Genomic DNA, 18,219 nt, shown 5'->3' with positions numbered 1-18,219 from the left:
CGTCGTCCATGTTGTACAAGAAAGCACGCGAATTTAGAATAATCCTGGCGAGAAATGAATTGATTTACTGAGGCAAATGTGAAAAGAACAGGGAACTCTGCACGGAGTCGGGGTAGAACAAGACGGAGAAGAGGAGCTAGGGAGAGAGTCGGGTGATATTCGGAGCTGGGATTACGCTGTAGTTAATTGAAAATTTGAAATCAAGAAATTGACTCCACAATATCCACCACTTCTCTCGTATACAAAATTGCGGCGCAGTCAAGCAAAGTAGAGTAGCAGTAGACAAATCGGTTGCATAAAATGAGGAGTCGGTTGTATTGAACGAGGCCGTAGCAATACAATGGAGACGCTAATGGGATCGTCCTTCCAAGGATCCGTCAAGCCAGAACACGGTCTGTGCCTGTCAATCAATCTACCAGTTCTTAGGAGCACAATTAATAAAATCTCCGGGTGATCACAGGTGTACGTAGGTCAGTGTCATTTGATGAAGAGAATCCACGAATAGAGACACAGTACTCTCAGGGTCGGAGGCATTAGTAGACACACACACACACACACACAAAATCGGTGTGGTGGAATCCTCGTCGTATTCATTTAGATGCGTACGTCACGGGAAAGATATGTAGAATATGTACAGGGTAGATCAGGCAGGATCACGCCGACGCAATCGCCAAGGATATTAAGCACCATGATTCGCCAGAATCAATGAGACAAGTCGAGCTGATAATAACCTGGAGTATTAGTCTTGGGGGGATGGGCAGGGGCATCTAGATCTTGGGCCAATTAACACTTGAACCTACCGATTCTAAGCGCTGAGGCGTTGACATACAGCTCTAGACTGCACCCCTTCATATTATTGAGACCCGAACCAATAAGGGGCAATCGGTTACTTTATAATTTCATATCAGACGAAAATCAGAACAAAGAAAAAGAAATTCAGTCCTCTCTCTCGGTGAAATGAATCCATATGCTTAGCACCTGAAAGATGTACTTACAGTACGTAGTATCAAGAGAAGCCAATCAGGAAACATTTCCTTGACTCTGAGTTCCCGCCCTATTTTAGGTAGTGTACCCAGATACAATAGGTATGAAGTACGAAGTATGTACCATATATTCATTCCCCTTGCCTCTGTTAGGTGGAATTTGGGGGATTTTCTCTCAGCTACCGTCGCTTTTGTATGGATGCACGTAGACTTCAACAAGTGGAGATCAGGACACGATTCTATTACACCAGCAACATGTGGCCAGGGACAAACCCTGGTACTCTTAACTAGTTATAACAAAGTGTGACGCCTCCGTCAATGACTGCAGCGAAGAGGTTGTTGATAGGGCTTTGTCCACGACATCCCATGCCTGACGTTTTTGTATGGGAATATGCATACATGATCTGCCACACTGATGCCGCATTAGATCAATGTTTGCTTCGTCAATACTGCACATAATAACTTAATAGCTGCTGTATTGCGTAACTGTTGCATCCATTCAAGACCCATTATTGATGCCCCCAAACGCATAGTCTGCCCTGGAGGTATATCATTGTCTGCCACTAGGCAAATTTTCAATCAGATCGTCTTCTATCCGGACAGCGTTCGTTAGTATTACGCCTGAGACGACTTGGTCGTTCAAACATTTCTTAAGATTAGCGTTATATATATCATCAGTACTTCCCCCGGTAATGTACCCTAGAGATAGAAGTCCACTGAAGCACTATATGAAAATGCAAAATTAAGGAATAATACTGAGATTTATTTCCTCTAAAGACTAATATTGACTGAGATACTATGACCCTAGCAGCCTGCTGCCAGATTTATTAAACACTTTTCCAAAGTTGATTTGGCCGTGTTTACAGGCTACGAGTATTGTAATCTCTCGCTAGTCCATCCTGGCCGCAGATATTCACCATTGAAGGTGACATCCAACGAGCTTCCCAGAACGTAATTGATCTTCCAGTCAACAATGGCACATGCTCCATCCTCCGTTTGTGCCCAGAGGGAAAGTCCGATGGTATTATCACCCGTATAGTCAAGGATACCTGGGGGAACAGGGAACTCAATCTGGTTACCAACCCAAGGATTGAACCGTCCCATTTGATAACCGTTCACGAAAAGCTGTGAACGGAACGCATTGGTAGTACCACAAGCGGAAAGCTCAAAAGAGATTGAAACATCCACGCCCTTGGGGATATTCAGTGGTACTGTTGTGCGGTAGAATTTGATATCAGCGCCTGTAAAATTGAGCTTAGATCCTGCATCAGACCACGCATTATCATTGAAACCAGGAAGATGCCATCCCATGCGCTCAGCGTATAAACCACCTTCGTTGTATGGGCCTCGCATCGGATCTATATTTGTCTCTCCACCTGCGGTGCCAGCAACTCGCCAGTGACTGAACTTGGAAGAGCTGTTATCCGACAACAAAGTGGCTTCAAGGATACCACGTGGGTTCAGAGCTCCTGTTGTTTCGTCGTGTCCAGTATCGTCATGAACGATGACGAGAACATTGTCTGAAGACGTGCTGACGTGACTGACATTGAATGGAAGTGTGAGATGGCTATGTTCAACAGACGCGTTTCCGAGGTATGAGCCCAAGAGTTTCCCATTGAGCCAGCCAGAGAAGCCACTAAGTAGAAAACGGTTTGATTAACAATTAAAACAGCATGCAAGGCTCAAGTATACTGTACTTACAAGGCATAACCTCCTTGAACTTTCAAAACGACGCCTGTAGCATTTCCAGTGAAATAGCCACGCCAGATACGGATGGAGTTGTGGAAACCTATCAAGGAGAGCTTTAGAAAACCTTGTTCCATTTCCAAATTTTCGCTTCTAGGAACTCACCATATTCATCAGCATATAACACAGGGAAGGTGGCTGGAGGACTAGGGTTGGAAGTCTTCATGTGATCGGCGGCTAAGTTGGTCAGCGATACGAACGTGCAGTAATGTTAGGGGTTTTATCTACATACAGATCCACGCTGCACTAGTATCCTTATAATCTTGGGCCTTTTCTGGCAGGCTGCCGTTGTATTTCCATGGGCCAAGCAATGGAAGCTTTACATAGGCCGGTTGTGGCAACGAAGCCTGAAGACTATCATATGACGTTTTCGAAGTTTTTAGCTCCTTATCGTTCCAGAAAATAATCCGGACTTGCTTTGGTGCAAAGACTTCGATGGGACTTGTCTGTGCCGAATCGCCTGTCAGGCGAATTGTTGAACCCACGATTTTGGCGCTACGGACGAGATGTGGCCCTTGAACAAGAACTGCTTCACTGTCAATAAGTCAGTTGATAAAGGAACAAAAAAGTACATACCGCTTTGGTCTTCAGGGACAGATGGATCCGAATTGAGAGCTGGTGCCCAGAAGTAATATGCGGATTCACGGTCAAGCAACACGACCCGCAAACCTGTGTCCAGCTTAATGACGCTCATTCCTTGACCTTGTGTGAAGGAGACGGTAAGTCTGCTGACGGTTGGGTTGCTGGTTTGGTCTTGCTCTGGGTGAAATTGGATATCGGAGCACCATTCACACCGCAGTACCGATGCCCATTTGCCGCCCAGTACGGAGAACTCCCCAGATTCACCAGTCGGTACCCACAAAGCAAGAGTTGGTATTCCATCTAGGACGGTATAAGTCAAGACCTCCGCGGTAGAGTACAATAACTTGTGGGTCCCAAATTGGAAATCTGTTACAATGATTTTTGATTGGTGCCCGTTCAACCGGATGGAATTCCCATACCTGGGTATAGAGAACGCTCCGGCGGAGGTGTTAACATGCAACTGAAAAGTTTCATCCGTGGAGGAAGAAGAGATAGTATGAAGCGTGACATAGAAAGTACCATTAGTGATTGGATTTCGGATCACATGTGTCTGGATAGCTGGGTTGGTAGAATACTGTGTTCCATTCCCAATCAGATCGGTGACTATGAGATCTCTTGCTGCGCGAGTAAACATTGTCAACAATTTGGTTTCATAATACTTTGCGCCAATGGTCCGGTTCTCTGAGATAGGCGACGAGTAGTCATAACTTGAAGCTACCACGGGGGCAGCAATTGCTCCCCAATTCGTCCCTCCGTAGAGCATGTACAGATTAATCGCTGTTACTCGCTGACCAATATTCCATCGATAGAATAAGTTAGCAAAGTCGGGCCCGATGTCTTCAGGACAGCCGCCAACGGGTCCTCCCCAGGGGTTGTATGAGCCTCCTTGGAATTCGGCAAAAAAAGATGGCATTGTTGGCTGTGTTTCCTGGAAATAGCCGTAATAGTCTATTACTTGATAGGCAATATATTCGCCAGTAGTGCCAGTACAGACACTTAAATCACACGTCCAGCACTAGTAAAAGTCAGTAAATGTAAAGTATCGTCGTAAGAAGCAGTAACGAACCGATGGATAAGAATCAAGACCAACAACGTCGACATTCGCCGAACTGTTTGACCAATCTTTCCCCCAGGAAATGGCCCGCATATTTGGCTCATTAGCGACGAGAGGTATATCTATCCCATTTCGACGGGCATTTGCCTCAAGAAGTTCCATATACTTTGCTGCTGGCTCGTATTGAACTCTTCGAGACGGTGAGCCAGTCCATTGATCTCCGAACTCGTTTTCAATCTGGTATGTTACAACGTTTCCTCCTTTTGTAATTTGATATTCACTAGCAATTTCGGAAATTTTCGTGAAGTACGGCTCCCAAGCTGCCGTGTAACGACTATCATCGTTTCTCAAAGAACCATATTCGCCAGTCGTGACCCAAAGAGGGAATCCGCCGGCATTGACCTCGGCATTGATATAAGGCCCAGGACGTAGGAGCACGTACAGCCCCACATCCTTGGCCATTTTAAGGATTGGAGTGATATCGTGAGCTCCAGTTGCAAAGTCCACTGTATAGTTGTTTGGGGCGTGATAAGCCCAATTAACGTATATTCCAAAAGCGGTAAAGCCAGCAGCCTTTATCTTTTCGAGGATGTCAATCCAAAGTTCCGGAACAGGGATGCGCCAATAGTGCCATTCTCCTGCAAAGACAAAGAGTCGTTGCCCGTTGATCTCGAAGCTGTAATGATCCCATTGCACGACATCGTTCAAGCTGTTATTGTGCAGTGGCCATTGATTCGCCAAGAGGGGAGAAGCGAAAAGGAGAAAGTAGACAATGATTTTTGTGAACAGTTGCGCCATGGTGTCGCTATGTTTACGATCTCATAAACACCATGAGCGTGCCTTGAGGATAGACAGCATTGCATCGAGATTGGAGGGTAGACATTTTATAGAAGAAGAAGCTTATTGCGTATTGCAGATCGGCTATTAACTATTGGTGGAATATTTATCATATCATTACTACCTAGGTATTACGGAGTATAGTATGAATACACGAACGAAAGCTCGGGTAAAAGGTCTTTAAAAGTACCTTGGTATCCTTCCCCAGTCATTCGTCAAATTCTCCGCTTCCTAGCCCTAACTGCTCGCATTTGTGGGGTGCTCCAGGTTATTAAAATTGCAGATAAGTCTGCAAACTTCTGACATAGTATGTAGGGCTTTTTTCAACAGTATTAAGTATAAGATAGCAGTTTTAAATACCCAAATTAACAGGCATTTATGTAGTGTTTTGACTAAATCGAAGCGTACCTAGGTAGTCCGGACTATATTTGTGTCCGCCCAACATGCATAACCCAATAATTTAAGGTGCCCATATGGCCACCTTCTTGACTCGTTCAATGAGATGGTGAACTTTCCGTGCTGACTCAATCGAAGCATAACCATCCTCATCGCCAGTTGCGAACGCCTCATATAGGCGGGCCGTGTTGATTCCAAAGTCGAAAACGTTGGTGACATAAGCCGGCTCATCATATTTCCAATCGACTTCTTCCGTCTCACCCTTCCATTTCCTGAGGAACACCTTGGCCTCAGGCATAGGACCCTGGATATAGCCACCGACCGGGCTAGTGAATACGATCTCTCCCTCCGAGCCACTGATAATCCATCTGAATCCGGCCTCATCAGCTGAAGCTGGAGTATTACGCACAGTGATAGATGCCGAGGCTCCACTTTCTAGTATACCTTGCACGAAAATGAAGTCTGGCGCCGTGACTTTGTACGCAGGATCAACGACAGTCCCGGTAGCATCGAATAATGGAGTTGTCTTTTGGTAGGTTTTGAAGGTCGCCTGGACATCTTTGAATTCCCCGAGTGTATCCAAGAATGGGTCGAGACCTTGCACTCCGTTAGTCTATGTTCAAGAGTTATGTACGCCAAGGTCAAAAATAGAATAAATACGTACCATGTCCTAGACCGATATTAATCCGGCCTGGTCCACCTTCTAGGTCCACAAAGTCTTTCAACCCTTCTGGCAGTCCAGACCAGGTCGAAAGACTCAGATGGCCCGTCCAACTGGTACTAACGACATCACCTATTGCTCGCAACTTGATCAACTTCTTCACTTTCTTAAGCGCAAGATTTGCACGAGCTTGGGCTCCAACTACAGTCTTAACGCCTGCTTGCCTGGCAAGGTCTGCCATTTCCTCAGCCTGCTTGTAAGATCCTGAAAGAGGAAACTCGACAAAGACACTCTTCTTCTTCTGCAGTGCAGGTTTCACCAGAGCATAGTGCTTGTCAACATGGACGGAAACGACAACGAGATCGATGTCCGGATCCTGGGCTAATTCCTCTGCCGAGCCATATGCCTTGGTTGCAGGGTCAAGCTTGTTGTGTTCTATAGACTTCTGCGCCTTTTCCACAGTAGAGTTGCATAAGGCGACAAGCTTGTAGTGAGGAGATCCGGTGAGACAGGCAAGATGGGCGAGGCCCCAGCTTCCAGGTGTATAGCCTTCATCAGAGGGAGTGACAATTGTCAAACCAATCAGACCAACACGAATAGGAGCCATCTTAAAGATATTTTTAAGTAGAGGATGGATTGAAGAATCGAGGTCTTAAAGGTGTTCTTGAAGGGAACAATAGTGGTGATTGTGCTTCAATCTTGTATTGGACACATTCTTGTGCGAATTTTCACAGCTTTATATACCAATTTCATCTACTACTTTTCCATCTGTCTCCGAGATATTTTTCTGCTTGCCAGAGACCAGCTTAGAACCGCGGAATTCCGAAGAAGATAGGTATCTTCATAGACAGTTGAAAGCCGACAGGGCTTCGAAGTGATCTACCACTGTTACAAACTGAGGTGAGAATATTTTAGTTCCTTCCCCTAGCAATACTAAGGGTATCCGATGTGCATCGACTCCCATTGACTCAAGATGTGATTGTCAATCTAACTTACTTAACTAGTATAGTCCCCAAAGTTCCGATTAGTAACGTTCATACATCAAAATTTCGATCTTGAGTATTGACTGCATTAGACTAGGCCCACCTGAACTCCGAGATTTCCGTCCATCGGAAATGGCGCGTAATAGCGTACAACTCAACTTTGTCAAAATGTGGCATCAGTTGAGAAACATGTACCAATACTCGTCATTATTATAAACATACTACAAGCATATAGATGCAAGTACTAATTATACTCAGTCCATCATCTTACGCCGTCGTGAATAAGCCCATTCCGATTCTTTTCTGTTTATTCTAAGTCTCTTTCGGCCCCCACCTGGACTCCGCGGTCTTCATATGAGATATATCATTTTACTAAGCAAACCGAATAGTTGCATTACCCGGAAGTGAAAGTACACCTTTAAAGTTACCGGCAATGCCACTCTCGAGGAAGAAGTCCTGCGTGAGATGCAGGCAATCCAAGTTGAGATGCAATCAGGCGACCCCGAGCTGTTCTCGCTGTTCTGAGCGAGGCGTACGTTGCTTGTACGACTGGAAAATCGGAGGAGCAGCCCCTTATGCAAATTCAACAGCGTCTAAGGTGTCTCGGACACATCTAATGCCATCAAGAATAAGCGAGGAGTTGATAGACGGTGCATCGCAATTCGAGAATCTCGACAATACATCAGCTCTATCAGCCTCCACATTTATGAACCATGAATTGCAGGCTCGTGATTTGTCGCTAGACGACTTTGAGCTTGATTTAACCTCAATGAATGCTGAGCGATCCTTGGGTACACCGAATTTAGAGCCTTCTCTCGGCGCGACAGCCGAGTCATCTACATTCCCCTTACGCACCGACATACCAGAATATCTGGAAATTGGGGTTCCAGAACCTAGTGCCGAAACTCTTGAGATGATTACTTGCCATTTAAGCGACTCAGAACAGTGGTCTCTAGGGAGAACAATATCACCGAATCCTGCATCCCATGTCCCTCAAACATTGCCTGTGCAGCTGCCCCCACGTCGGGGAACCTTTCAACGGCGAAATGTAATCAGACATTGTTTATCAAGTAGCATTGTCTTAGGACAACTGACGAACTTCTCTAAGATGATGATTCAAGGAGATCGCCTCCCCCCATTCATCTGTCCACCATGTCAATTACACGAAGAGATGGTATTTGACTGTGCAAGAAGCAGAAAGCATCAATGTCTTCCAAAGGACTTAGCAATATGCGCTAGCTTAGTACAGATGTTTTACTCTCGGACACCACAGAATGCCGACTTTGTGTGGAAGACGATCTATGTTGAAACAGATAGACTGCATCGTGAGGTGAGAGTCACTAAATGTCAAGGTATCCATACAGACGATTTACTAACCCTTGTACTACTTAGCATGAAAATTATGACATATATCAGCAACTTGCTGCATTGCAAGCAATAACAATATATATCCTTCTCCAAGCCCTGGACGTGGAATCAGGTGAGGCCAATGGAGCTCACTCTCTTTTGCACAATGTGATTGTAAGCTTGCATTCCAAGACTGCTGAATAATATTGTCGTCTTTGACTAATAACCAGCTAGGCTATATCCACGAGCGTTAGTAACAGGAATAAAGTGGTACTCAATAACCTCTACGGAATACCCGCACGCCAGCAGTGGGTTCATGAAGAGAGCGTGAGGAGGTTGGATTCATGCCTTTACTATTTCCGCACAACTATACCTACAAAATTTCTGACTTTTGTTTATACTTTTAGGACAATGATTATACTATTAATCATTGATCTCCTCTTAGAGGGTCTTCTGGAGCACCAGACAGTAAAATGTCACTCTCTACGTGGCGCCGGGCTCGACAACATCCCACTCCCGGCATCAAGAGATTTATGGGAAGCAGAGACAAACTTCGCTTGGCGAAATGAGTACGAAAAGTACCTGTCTCAACGCAAGATCAACAAGGTTCTGACGATAGGAGATTTAATGGAGTTGACTGAAGGTGGTGCTCTGAAAACATTGTTGGAGACGGACCCAAGATTTGATCTTGTACCGGATGCTTATGCCTGGTGTGAAAGCCTGGATTCGCTTGGTTCTCTGCTCTGGATGGCTATTCCATTCCAACAGAGACGGACACGGCCTGGCATGAATGAGGTGTGGTAGGCTTCGTTAAGTATTCATGCTTGGGAGGATGGTCATCATCTATCTTAAACCGAGTGTAATTTCCGACACCCATGAAACGTAGAAGTATTGATCTTCAACAATGTCAAGCGGATGGAGTTATGGTGTAGCCGTGGTTGGCAAACCAATGCGCGAAGTTTTGGCCCTCGAAGACTACGCTCAAATTGAAGTGCAATACAACGAAGCGTATAAGTAAGCCCGAAGAATTATAGCATAATAGAAAATCGAAGCACCATTTAGTGGCTTGGAAACCTCCCAAGGGGGATATTGCATGGATTATATCTCCTCTTAGCCCATTTACCTGGTATGTTTTAATTAGGGCTACATCAGGGCACATGAGATCCGTCCCTGTCGCAGTTACGTTATGACAAGTTGGACTATGAATCATGAATGTTTCTTCAGAATCGAATATAAGAGATTCGTAATTTTTCATGTCTGAATTGTACATTGTAATCTAATAATCACATGCATAAAAAGATCTAAACAACTGTGAAAAACAATGGAAGGTCATGTTGAAATGTCATTTATCATCAAGAAGATCTCAAGGTTTTCAATGATATAGCCTCGGTTGATCTCCGGAATTTTTCCTTCATGGTTTTGGTCTTCTCGAGCGCCTTATGGCATTGCATGGGAAGACAGTCGGCTTAGTATGAAGATAGGACACTTCGGTCACGTGTGGTCTGTCTAGTTATGGGCCGACGATCGTTGGCAACTCACGTCCAACCCTAGCATGAATGGTATGGAATGCATCTAAAGCATACCAGCAACAGCTACAACAGCTGCCGCTGCCATACCTCCAACACCAATTGCCATATTGCCCGTTGGAACTGGCGCAAGAACAAGGCCAGCGGCTCCGCTCGGTGTCTGGGCAGCCGAAGGATTATTCAACTTCTCAACGCCGGCCGTAATCAGAAGTTGTTCATAATTGATCTGGCTAGAAGCTAAACTCGTAGTAGTTGTAATCGTAAGAGCGGAACTTTGGCCTTGAGCCTCGACGCCGATTGTAACGGTCGCAGTGCAAGTCGCGGCTTGTGTGCTAGAAATAATTTTGCAGGCTACGGCGGCTGTAACTGTCGCACTGCGCCCTTCTATACTAGCTTGGGTGACAATATCGGCGACCCATGTTGATCGGCCCTGGGTCAAGGTAATCGGGTTGGTTCCGAGAACACAAGGTGTGCCATTGTTGCAATTTAGCGCAATTGTAGTGGCAGTTGAGTCGGCTCCGACGATGCTGCCGGCCACACCAGAGATTGGAATTGTGGTGGCCCCGACGCCGAAAAGTGGGATATGAGTACTGCTAGCAGAGCCTGATGAAGCCGGGCTAGTGGTCATTGACTGCCCTGAGGTGCTTTGGCCTTGGGCTATGGCCGCCATTAATACAGCTAAGAGGGTAGAAGACCGCATTATGACTATTTTAGTATAGAAGGCTGGCCAGGGTCCTCAAAAGTTAAATATAAGGAGCAAAGGAAGAAAATAGAGGAAGAGGTAGATAACTATAGTATTATGGTTCGGAAATTGCGGTCGCTGTTCTTATATACTTCCAATTTCCAAGTTTTCCACGGTTATGAGGAGACTTAACGGTTCGCTGACGAAATACCCACTGGCAGCACTGCCTGGGATCAGCAACATGGGTCAGACGAATGATTGTTTCATAGATGTTGCAGAAAACTGACAGGCTACGGTTTGTAACAGTTAAATGAGGCTGTGTACGGAGTAGCGACTCCTGCAACTGCTGGTATACTAACTATACTCATAGTAGAAAAAGAACACGCGAGCAAATGTCTTGGATTGACGGATTATTTCCGGTTAGACCTCCCGATCTGCCACCGCCATTTCACGTGATAGCAAGTAGCCCTAGCCCTAGCCCTAATACATTGTCATCGTTCTTGGCGAACTTAACCTATAGTTAAGTTGACTAATTTAGTTAATGTAATGAATTCATGGTTATCATTAACATTCACATCACAGTCCTAAATGTCCTCATTTCGGCCAATTTGCTCTCCAAGCTTCTTGGCGTTTTGGATCTCCAACGACATCTTGACAGGCGCAACGCCTTTCGTCTCAAAAACGGCATCAATCTCTTCCAGCGAGAGACCGAATGTCTCTGGAAATATGAGGTAGGATAGTCCCAGTTGCACACAGTTGTAAGCAATATAAACTACCCAAATCTTGTATCCCAGCTTATTGATCCCAACTCCAATACCATATGTTTGTATCGCTCCAGCTCCACCTTGAATCAACCCATATAAGCCCATTCCTTTGGCGCGCAGGGCAAGAGAAAGAATCTCGACAGGATACAGGTTGTGCATTGTGGCAATCAACAGCGCAGAGAAAGTCTGAAACATAAAGATCCAAAATATAGTCAAGCCGGCTGCTGCATGGCTGGACGTCAATGAGTATTGCCAAGAAGTGATTGTCGCGGCGGTTTGGAAGATGATGATACTAATCAATCCCGAGAATATCAGCGTTCGTCGACGTATCTTGTCAACCAGGAATGATCCCAGTGCCGTAAAGACGAAATATGTCGCCGTTGTTCCAAGTGAGATGCCAAGTTGTTGTAAGGTTCCATCGATACCAATGGTTTCCAAAGCAGGGACCATCTGGATTTTCAATATGTTAGTAGAGCCATGAGAACAAATTTCAAGGGGTATACTAACATAATAGCTAATAATACTTCCACCGTTCCACTGCTGAAAGACGGAATACAGAATCAGGACAAGTAGACGGTAACGAACAGCCTTTGTGAAGAAGACACGATAGTCCCAGAAATTGCGGAAGCCAGCTCTCTTATTCTCCAGGGACTCTTCCATCTGGTTGATGACGATGTTGACTATCGGTTCATTCACGTCGCCGCTTGTTGTATGATACTTAGCAATAATTTGCTTTGCTTTCTCACGCTGGCCACGCATCATGTAGTAACGAGGGGTTTCAGGAGTGAGAACGAAAATCGTAAGACAGACGATCAGGGGAAACAATGCTTCAAGCAGAAATGGTATGCGCCATGACCAATTGCCTGAGATCTTCGACAAACCGAGCATCACTCCACCCATAACCAGGCTTCCAACTTGAAAACATGCACCAAATATACCGACCAAACGACCTCGAAGGTGAACTGGCGCTATCTCACCCATGTACTGAGAACTGGACATCATAGCAGACCCAAAACCCAGGAGAAATCGGCCAGCCATCAACACCGATAGATTAGGAGCACATCCTTGCATTATAGCGGCAACAATGACTATCATGTTTCCAATGAAATTGATACCACGTCGACCGATGACATCTGCAAGTGAAAGAAAGGGTGCTCCAGCAATGTTACCCACAGACATCAATGCTGTAATTGTTCCCACAACACCGCCAGAAGTGCCAAATCCAAAGTAGCTGTGAAGTGCTGGAAAGGCATTAATACCGCCGATAACACCCCAGTCAATTCCATAACCCGCTTGATTGCAGCCTTGGACAAACATAATCAAACAGAGTCGAAACCCAGTCCATGACCATATGTCCAAGGCATCTTCTGATATCTTCCAGACATCCTCCTCGGTCAAACGGGCGAGAACTACTTCTTCAACGTGGGCCGCATCGACTTTTTCGAATGGCTCCGGTTCGGCAACATCAGTAACTGCTCGCGCAGTTATATTTGTATCCGCCATTTCGGTTCAGATATGAACATACGCGCTTTGCCCAGCTCTCAATTTGTTCTCTATACGTGGTATCAAAGAACGAGAAAGGCCGTCAAGTTGAAGGATAGCAGGCAGCGCCGAGGATCCTTCATTCGCCTTAAGTGTATACGTACCATGTCGGTCGATGCAAGGTAGGCCGAAGACTGACTTTCCATGTTACACTAACGGCCATTTCTTATTGCATGATCCTATCGTATCATGCGGGGTATTCCAAGGCTATTGTTCAGAATTCTGGAAAAAAATATATCCCAGTCTTAGCCAGCTGCATTAGATACTGATTTAAGAATTTCGGTTAAATGTTTAGGTTACCGGCGGTAAGTGCTAAATCCCCGGCGCAGAATGTTTAAGTTTCCCCCGCATATGGAGAACAAGTCTAGTATGGAGAAAGGTCTAGATGCTCTTTCTGTGTTGATCTTGTCCATTTCATTCGACACCTACGTTCAGCGTTACCTCGTACCAAGACATGGTTGTCGCGGAGTGTCGGCCATGTTGCCTGCATACTAAGCAATCATCTAATGAAATTTCCTTCAATCACAACTCACCAACGCCTACTTAAAGCCAAAAAACCATAGTCAACACTACTTTCACCACCATTGCGCTTCCAGGATAATGATATCCAATGTCGAATAAGCTGTGGTACCAGCAACCAGCGCAGTGCTGGAATGAGGCCCTTCCGGTTGGTAATGGACGACTAGGCGTTATGGTCTATGGGCGGACCAGCACAGAACTGTTAGCATTGAATGAAGACAGTGTTTGGTATGGAGGACCCCAGAGTCGTACTCCGCAGCCCTCGATCGGGGAGTTAGCATTACTCCGAGACCTTATTCGAAAAGAGAAACATACCGATGCCGAGAAACTAGCACGCAAAAGTTTCTTTGCTTCGCCAGCTAGCCAGCGTCATTATGAACCACTAGGAACTGTGTTCATCGACTTCAATCATGACAATGAACAGAAGTTATTGGATTATCAGAGGTCGCTTGATATTGAGAAGAGTCTCTGCCACGTGGAGTATGAGTATGATGGTATTTGCATTGCGAGAGATCTCATCGCATCATATCCGGACTCTGTTTTGGCTATGCACATCCAGTCATCTGCTCCAATCGAGTTTACAGTTAGACTGACTCGTGTCAATGAGCTCGACTACGAAACAAATGAATTTCTGGATGACGTGGCTGCAAAGGGGAATTCCTTGGTTATGAGTGTAACACCCGGAGGTAAAAGAAGTAATCGAGCTTGTTGTGTACTCTCAGCAAGATGCATAGACGATGAAGGAATTGTCACTGCTCGTCCAAATAATAGCCTACATATTCGTGGTCAGAATATCCTGTTAGTAATTGCCGCGCAAACTGAATATCGTTGCAATGATATCGACAAAGTCACAGTTACGGATTGTAACAATGCCCTGCAAAAATCATGGGATGAACTATTGACTCGGCATATCCAAGATTACAGTGCATTATATACTCGCATGTCACTTCGCATAGGAGATAGCGCTAATTTGCATGAGCTCCAAAAAATACCGACGGATGTGCGACTAAGAGAATCTCGAGATCTTGGACTCATAAGCTTGTATCACAACTACAGCCGTTACTTACTGATCTCATCTAGCCGAAATGGATACAAGGCTCTGCCAGCGACACTACAAGGGATTTGGAATCCATCTTTCACACCTGCCTGGGGCAGTAAATATACTATCAACATCAATCTACAGATGAACTATTGGCCTGTGAATGTGTGCAATCTGTCAGAATGCAGTCAACCATTATTCGCGCTCCTCCGCCGTATGGCCGAGAACGGAGTGAAAACTGCGAAAAGCATGTATAATTGCGGAGGCTGGGCTGCACATCACAATACCGATATTTGGGCGGATACAGATCCCCAGGATCGGTGGATGCCGGCTACACTTTGGCCTCTAGGAGGCGCATGGCTGTGTTTTCATATCTGGGAACATTTTGATTATACGCAAGATAAGGAATTCTTGAGTGAAATGTTTCCGGTTTTACAAGGCTGTGTTGAGTTTTTGCTAGACTTCTTGATTGAAAGTGTAGATGGCAAATATCTTGTTACGAATCCGTCATTGTCTCCGGAAAACACATTTTACACTCATAATAGAGAGAATCAAGGGGTGTTTTGTGAGGGTTCCACAATCGACATCCAGATTATAGAAGCTGTATTTACGGCATTTCTGTCGTCCGTTGATGTTCTCAATTTGACGGACAATGAACTAGGTGGAAGGGTTCAAGACGCCAAAAAACGACTCCCTCCAATGCAGATTGGATCTTTCGGTCAACTTCAGGAATGGATGCATGACTACGATGAAGTCGAGCCAGGACACAGGCATACATCTCATCTTTGGGGGCTACATCCCGGTGCTTCGATCAAGCCGGTTCAAACACCAGAGCTAGCCAAAGCAGCATCGATTGTACTTCGTCGCAGGGCTGCTCACGGAGGTGGCCATACAGGATGGAGTCGAGCTTGGCTCATCAATCTTCACGCCCGTTTATTTGAATCCGATGAGTGCGAGAACCACATTGACTTGCTCTTGAAGAATTCCACGTTACCCAACTTGCTAGACACTCATCCACCATTCCAAATTGATGGAAATTTTGGTGCTGGTGCTGGCATCGTAGAGATGCTGGTTCAATCCCATGAAGTGAGCGCCATCCGTTTATTGCCTGCTTGCCCTGAATCCTGGAAAGAGGGTGCCGTTAGTGGTGTACGTGCTCGTGGAGGGTTTGAATTGGATTTTGAATGGAAAGATGGTGAGATAGTAGGTGATGTTATAATTCGTTCGATTTCTGATCTAACCTGTATTGTCTGCTTTCCGAATGGGGGTCCTATGGTCGAGTTCAAAGGCCGAGGCGAGCATCGCATTCGGTCTGTGTAAAATAGGCTATCTCTCTCTCGTGCTAGTCTAGATAGGATCACAAGTAATCTCTCTGCAGTTATACGTAATCTTCCCCGAGGGTATGTTTATCGACCATTATGTTGGCAAACTGTCTCGGTAGATCTAAATCTAAGCACATCTTGGTATAGACTCTGCTCCCTGTTGGCTAATCAAACGTACTACGTAACTAACTATTTCGGACTTTCATGGCGATATTCACAAACTGCAGGTTACACAAGCTAGGAAAGGTTTTTCCAGCAATCAGAGTCTACAAAACATTGTTGAATCCTACCCCGCAAGTAGCCATGCATCATGAAATTCAATTTTTGAAAATCCTGATACGCTTATATGAGGGGTATAGTCTAAGTCTTATGAGATTGAAGAATTTTGAAGTTATTCCTCTTGGAGAAATTAGAATTGGGAACAGCCATCATCATGGTGGAAGATAGTTTGAAAGACCTACAGGGCAGCTTGCGCCACGACTTTTTCCATGGCTACGCCACTGCTGCAACACAGGTTGAGGGAGCATGGGATCGAGACGGAAAAGGCCCTACGATCTGGGATACATTTGCCCATACCTCAGATCGAGTGATAGACAAAAGTACTCCAGACGAAGCTGTTCGCTCTTATGATTTGTACAAGCAAGACGTCAACCTAATGAAGTCTTATGGGGTCAACGCGTACCGGTTCTCGTTATCATGGGCGAGAATAATCCCTCTAGGCGGAAAAGATGATCCAGTGAATGAGAAAGGAATTGAATATTATTCAAATTTGATTGACGAACTCTTGAGAAATAATATTACTCCCTTTGTGACTTTGTTTCACTGGGATGTTCCTCAAGCACTAGAAGACCGCTACGGAGGCATGCTCAACCAAGGAGCTTATATCCCGGATTTCGTCAGATATGCAACGATGTGTTTTGAGCGTTTCGGAGACCGTGTGAAGCATTGGATAACATATAACGAACCTGGGGTTTTCGCACTCGCTGGATATGCAGCAGGCGTTCATGCACCGGCAAGGTCGTCCTTCAGAGATCGAAATGATGTTGGTGACTCTTCGACAGAACCGTTCATTGTTGGGCACACACAACTTGTATCTCATGGACATGTTGCCAAGTTGTATCGAGAAAAGTTTAGACCGACGCAAAAAGGAGTGCTCGGTATCACCCTTCACGGAAATTGGTCCGAGCCGTGGGATTTAAGTGATCCTTTAGATCAGGAAGCCGCGGAACGCGCAAGAGAGTTTGAAATCGCCTGGTATGCTGATCCAGTCCATAAATCGGGAGACTATCCGGCGTCGATGAGAGCTCAACTAGGTGATCGCCTGCCTCGTTTTACGGAGGAAGAATCAAAACTGGTTTTAGACAGCTCAGACTTCTACGGAATGAACAGCTACACTTCATTCTTCGTTCGCCACAAGACTACTCCACCGGATATCAATGACCACAAGGGAAACATTGATCAATTCGACGAGAACAAAGAAGGCGTTTCTAGAGGGCCAGCAAGTGATACTTATTGGCTCCGAACCTCTCCATGGGGGTTTCGGAAATTGCTGAATTGGATCTGGGCGCGGTATTACAAGCCAATCTATGTTACCGAAAATGGAACAACGACGAAAGGAGAGAATGATATCAACCCTGCTACTCACGAATCTCAGATTATAGACGATCAATTCAGGATTGACTTTTTCAAGGGTTACGTAGGGGAACTTGCCCGGGCAGTCAAAGAGGATGGTGTAGACGTCCGATCGTATTTTGCTTGGACGTTTACGGATAATTGGGGTAAGTCAAAGTTTCAGCCACACGTAATCATAATCTGGTCCGCAACTAACGAAAATAATAGAATGGGCTGCTGGATATACTGATCGATTCGGGGTTACGTTCGTTGACTTCGATACGCCCGATAAGACTCGATATCCTAAGCAGTCTGCATACTACCTGCGGAGCTTGTTCGAACACCTTATAGCAAAATAATGTCAAAGGAAAATTCTTCATTACTCTCGTAAATCATAGGATTTGTCGACAATCTAAGTGTTTAATGAATTAGACTGAAGACCTTTGCTTCAGAGCAGCCAGCGATGTTCTTTTATTCTAGATTGATAGAAGGCCAGAACTGAGGGCTATCTGATAATACTTCTTCTACTTCCTATTTAGTATTATCTGTCATTTTCAGTCATTATTTTAAACTTTACTATAAATGTGATCTTTGTATATTGTCAGAGAAATGTGAACGCCCGAAA

General features: G+C 45.2%; 7 protein-coding genes across 7 annotated transcripts; 3 read left to right on the top strand and 4 right to left on the bottom strand.

The window, feature by feature from the left end:
• Positions 1-1,850: 1,850 nt before the first annotated feature.
• EYB26_007974 (uncharacterized protein) lies at positions 1,851-5,163 on the bottom strand (the record flags this gene model as incomplete). Its single annotated transcript, XM_054267233.1, has 6 exons — positions 1,851-2,619; positions 2,685-2,772; positions 2,835-2,906; positions 2,962-3,255; positions 3,306-4,326; positions 4,378-5,163. 6 exons carry the CDS (start codon positions 5,161-5,163, stop codon positions 1,851-1,853), a joined length of 3,030 nt encoding a protein of 1,009 aa, XP_054123208.1.
• Positions 5,164-5,662: 499 nt separating this feature from the next.
• Positions 5,663-6,866, bottom strand: EYB26_007973 (uncharacterized protein; the record flags this gene model as incomplete). Its single annotated transcript, XM_054267232.1, has 2 exons — positions 5,663-6,195; positions 6,263-6,866. 2 exons carry the CDS (start codon positions 6,864-6,866, stop codon positions 5,663-5,665), a joined length of 1,137 nt encoding a protein of 378 aa, XP_054123207.1.
• Positions 6,867-7,858: 992 nt separating this feature from the next.
• EYB26_007972 (uncharacterized protein) lies at positions 7,859-9,393 on the top strand (the record flags this gene model as incomplete). Its single annotated transcript, XM_054267231.1, has 6 exons — positions 7,859-8,290; positions 8,351-8,416; positions 8,492-8,572; positions 8,635-8,763; positions 8,824-8,924; positions 8,997-9,393. 6 exons carry the CDS (start codon positions 7,859-7,861, stop codon positions 9,391-9,393), a joined length of 1,206 nt encoding a protein of 401 aa, XP_054123206.1.
• Positions 9,394-10,161: 768 nt separating this feature from the next.
• Positions 10,162-10,815, bottom strand: EYB26_007971 (uncharacterized protein; the record flags this gene model as incomplete). Its single annotated transcript, XM_054267230.1, has 1 exon — positions 10,162-10,815. One exon carries the CDS (start codon positions 10,813-10,815, stop codon positions 10,162-10,164), a length of 654 nt encoding a protein of 217 aa, XP_054123205.1.
• A 566-nt stretch (positions 10,816-11,381) lies between these two features.
• EYB26_007970 (uncharacterized protein) lies at positions 11,382-13,064 on the bottom strand (the record flags this gene model as incomplete). The annotated part of the gene is made up of 2 exons (XM_054267229.1): positions 11,382-12,011; positions 12,069-13,064. 2 exons carry the CDS (start codon positions 13,062-13,064, stop codon positions 11,382-11,384), a joined length of 1,626 nt encoding a protein of 541 aa, XP_054123204.1.
• A 649-nt stretch (positions 13,065-13,713) lies between these two features.
• EYB26_007969 (uncharacterized protein) lies at positions 13,714-15,981 on the top strand (the record flags this gene model as incomplete). Its single annotated transcript, XM_054267228.1, has 1 exon — positions 13,714-15,981. One exon carries the CDS (start codon positions 13,714-13,716, stop codon positions 15,979-15,981), a length of 2,268 nt encoding a protein of 755 aa, XP_054123203.1.
• A 435-nt stretch (positions 15,982-16,416) lies between these two features.
• EYB26_007968 (uncharacterized protein) lies at positions 16,417-17,953 on the top strand (the record flags this gene model as incomplete). The annotated part of the gene is made up of 2 exons (XM_054267227.1): positions 16,417-17,761; positions 17,823-17,953. The coding sequence occupies 2 exons, from the start codon at positions 16,417-16,419 to the stop codon at positions 17,951-17,953; spliced, it is 1,476 nt and encodes a 491-aa protein (XP_054123202.1).
• Between the last annotated feature and the right edge of the window lie 266 nt (positions 17,954-18,219).

Source organism: Talaromyces marneffei, chromosome 6 (genome assembly GCF_009556855.1).
Source record: "Talaromyces marneffei chromosome 6, complete sequence".
NCBI classification, from domain to species: Eukaryota; Fungi; Ascomycota; class Eurotiomycetes; order Eurotiales; family Trichocomaceae; genus Talaromyces; species Talaromyces marneffei.
Note: the sequence above shows the minus strand (reverse complement) of the source record. Positions and strands in the feature narration are given on the sequence as shown.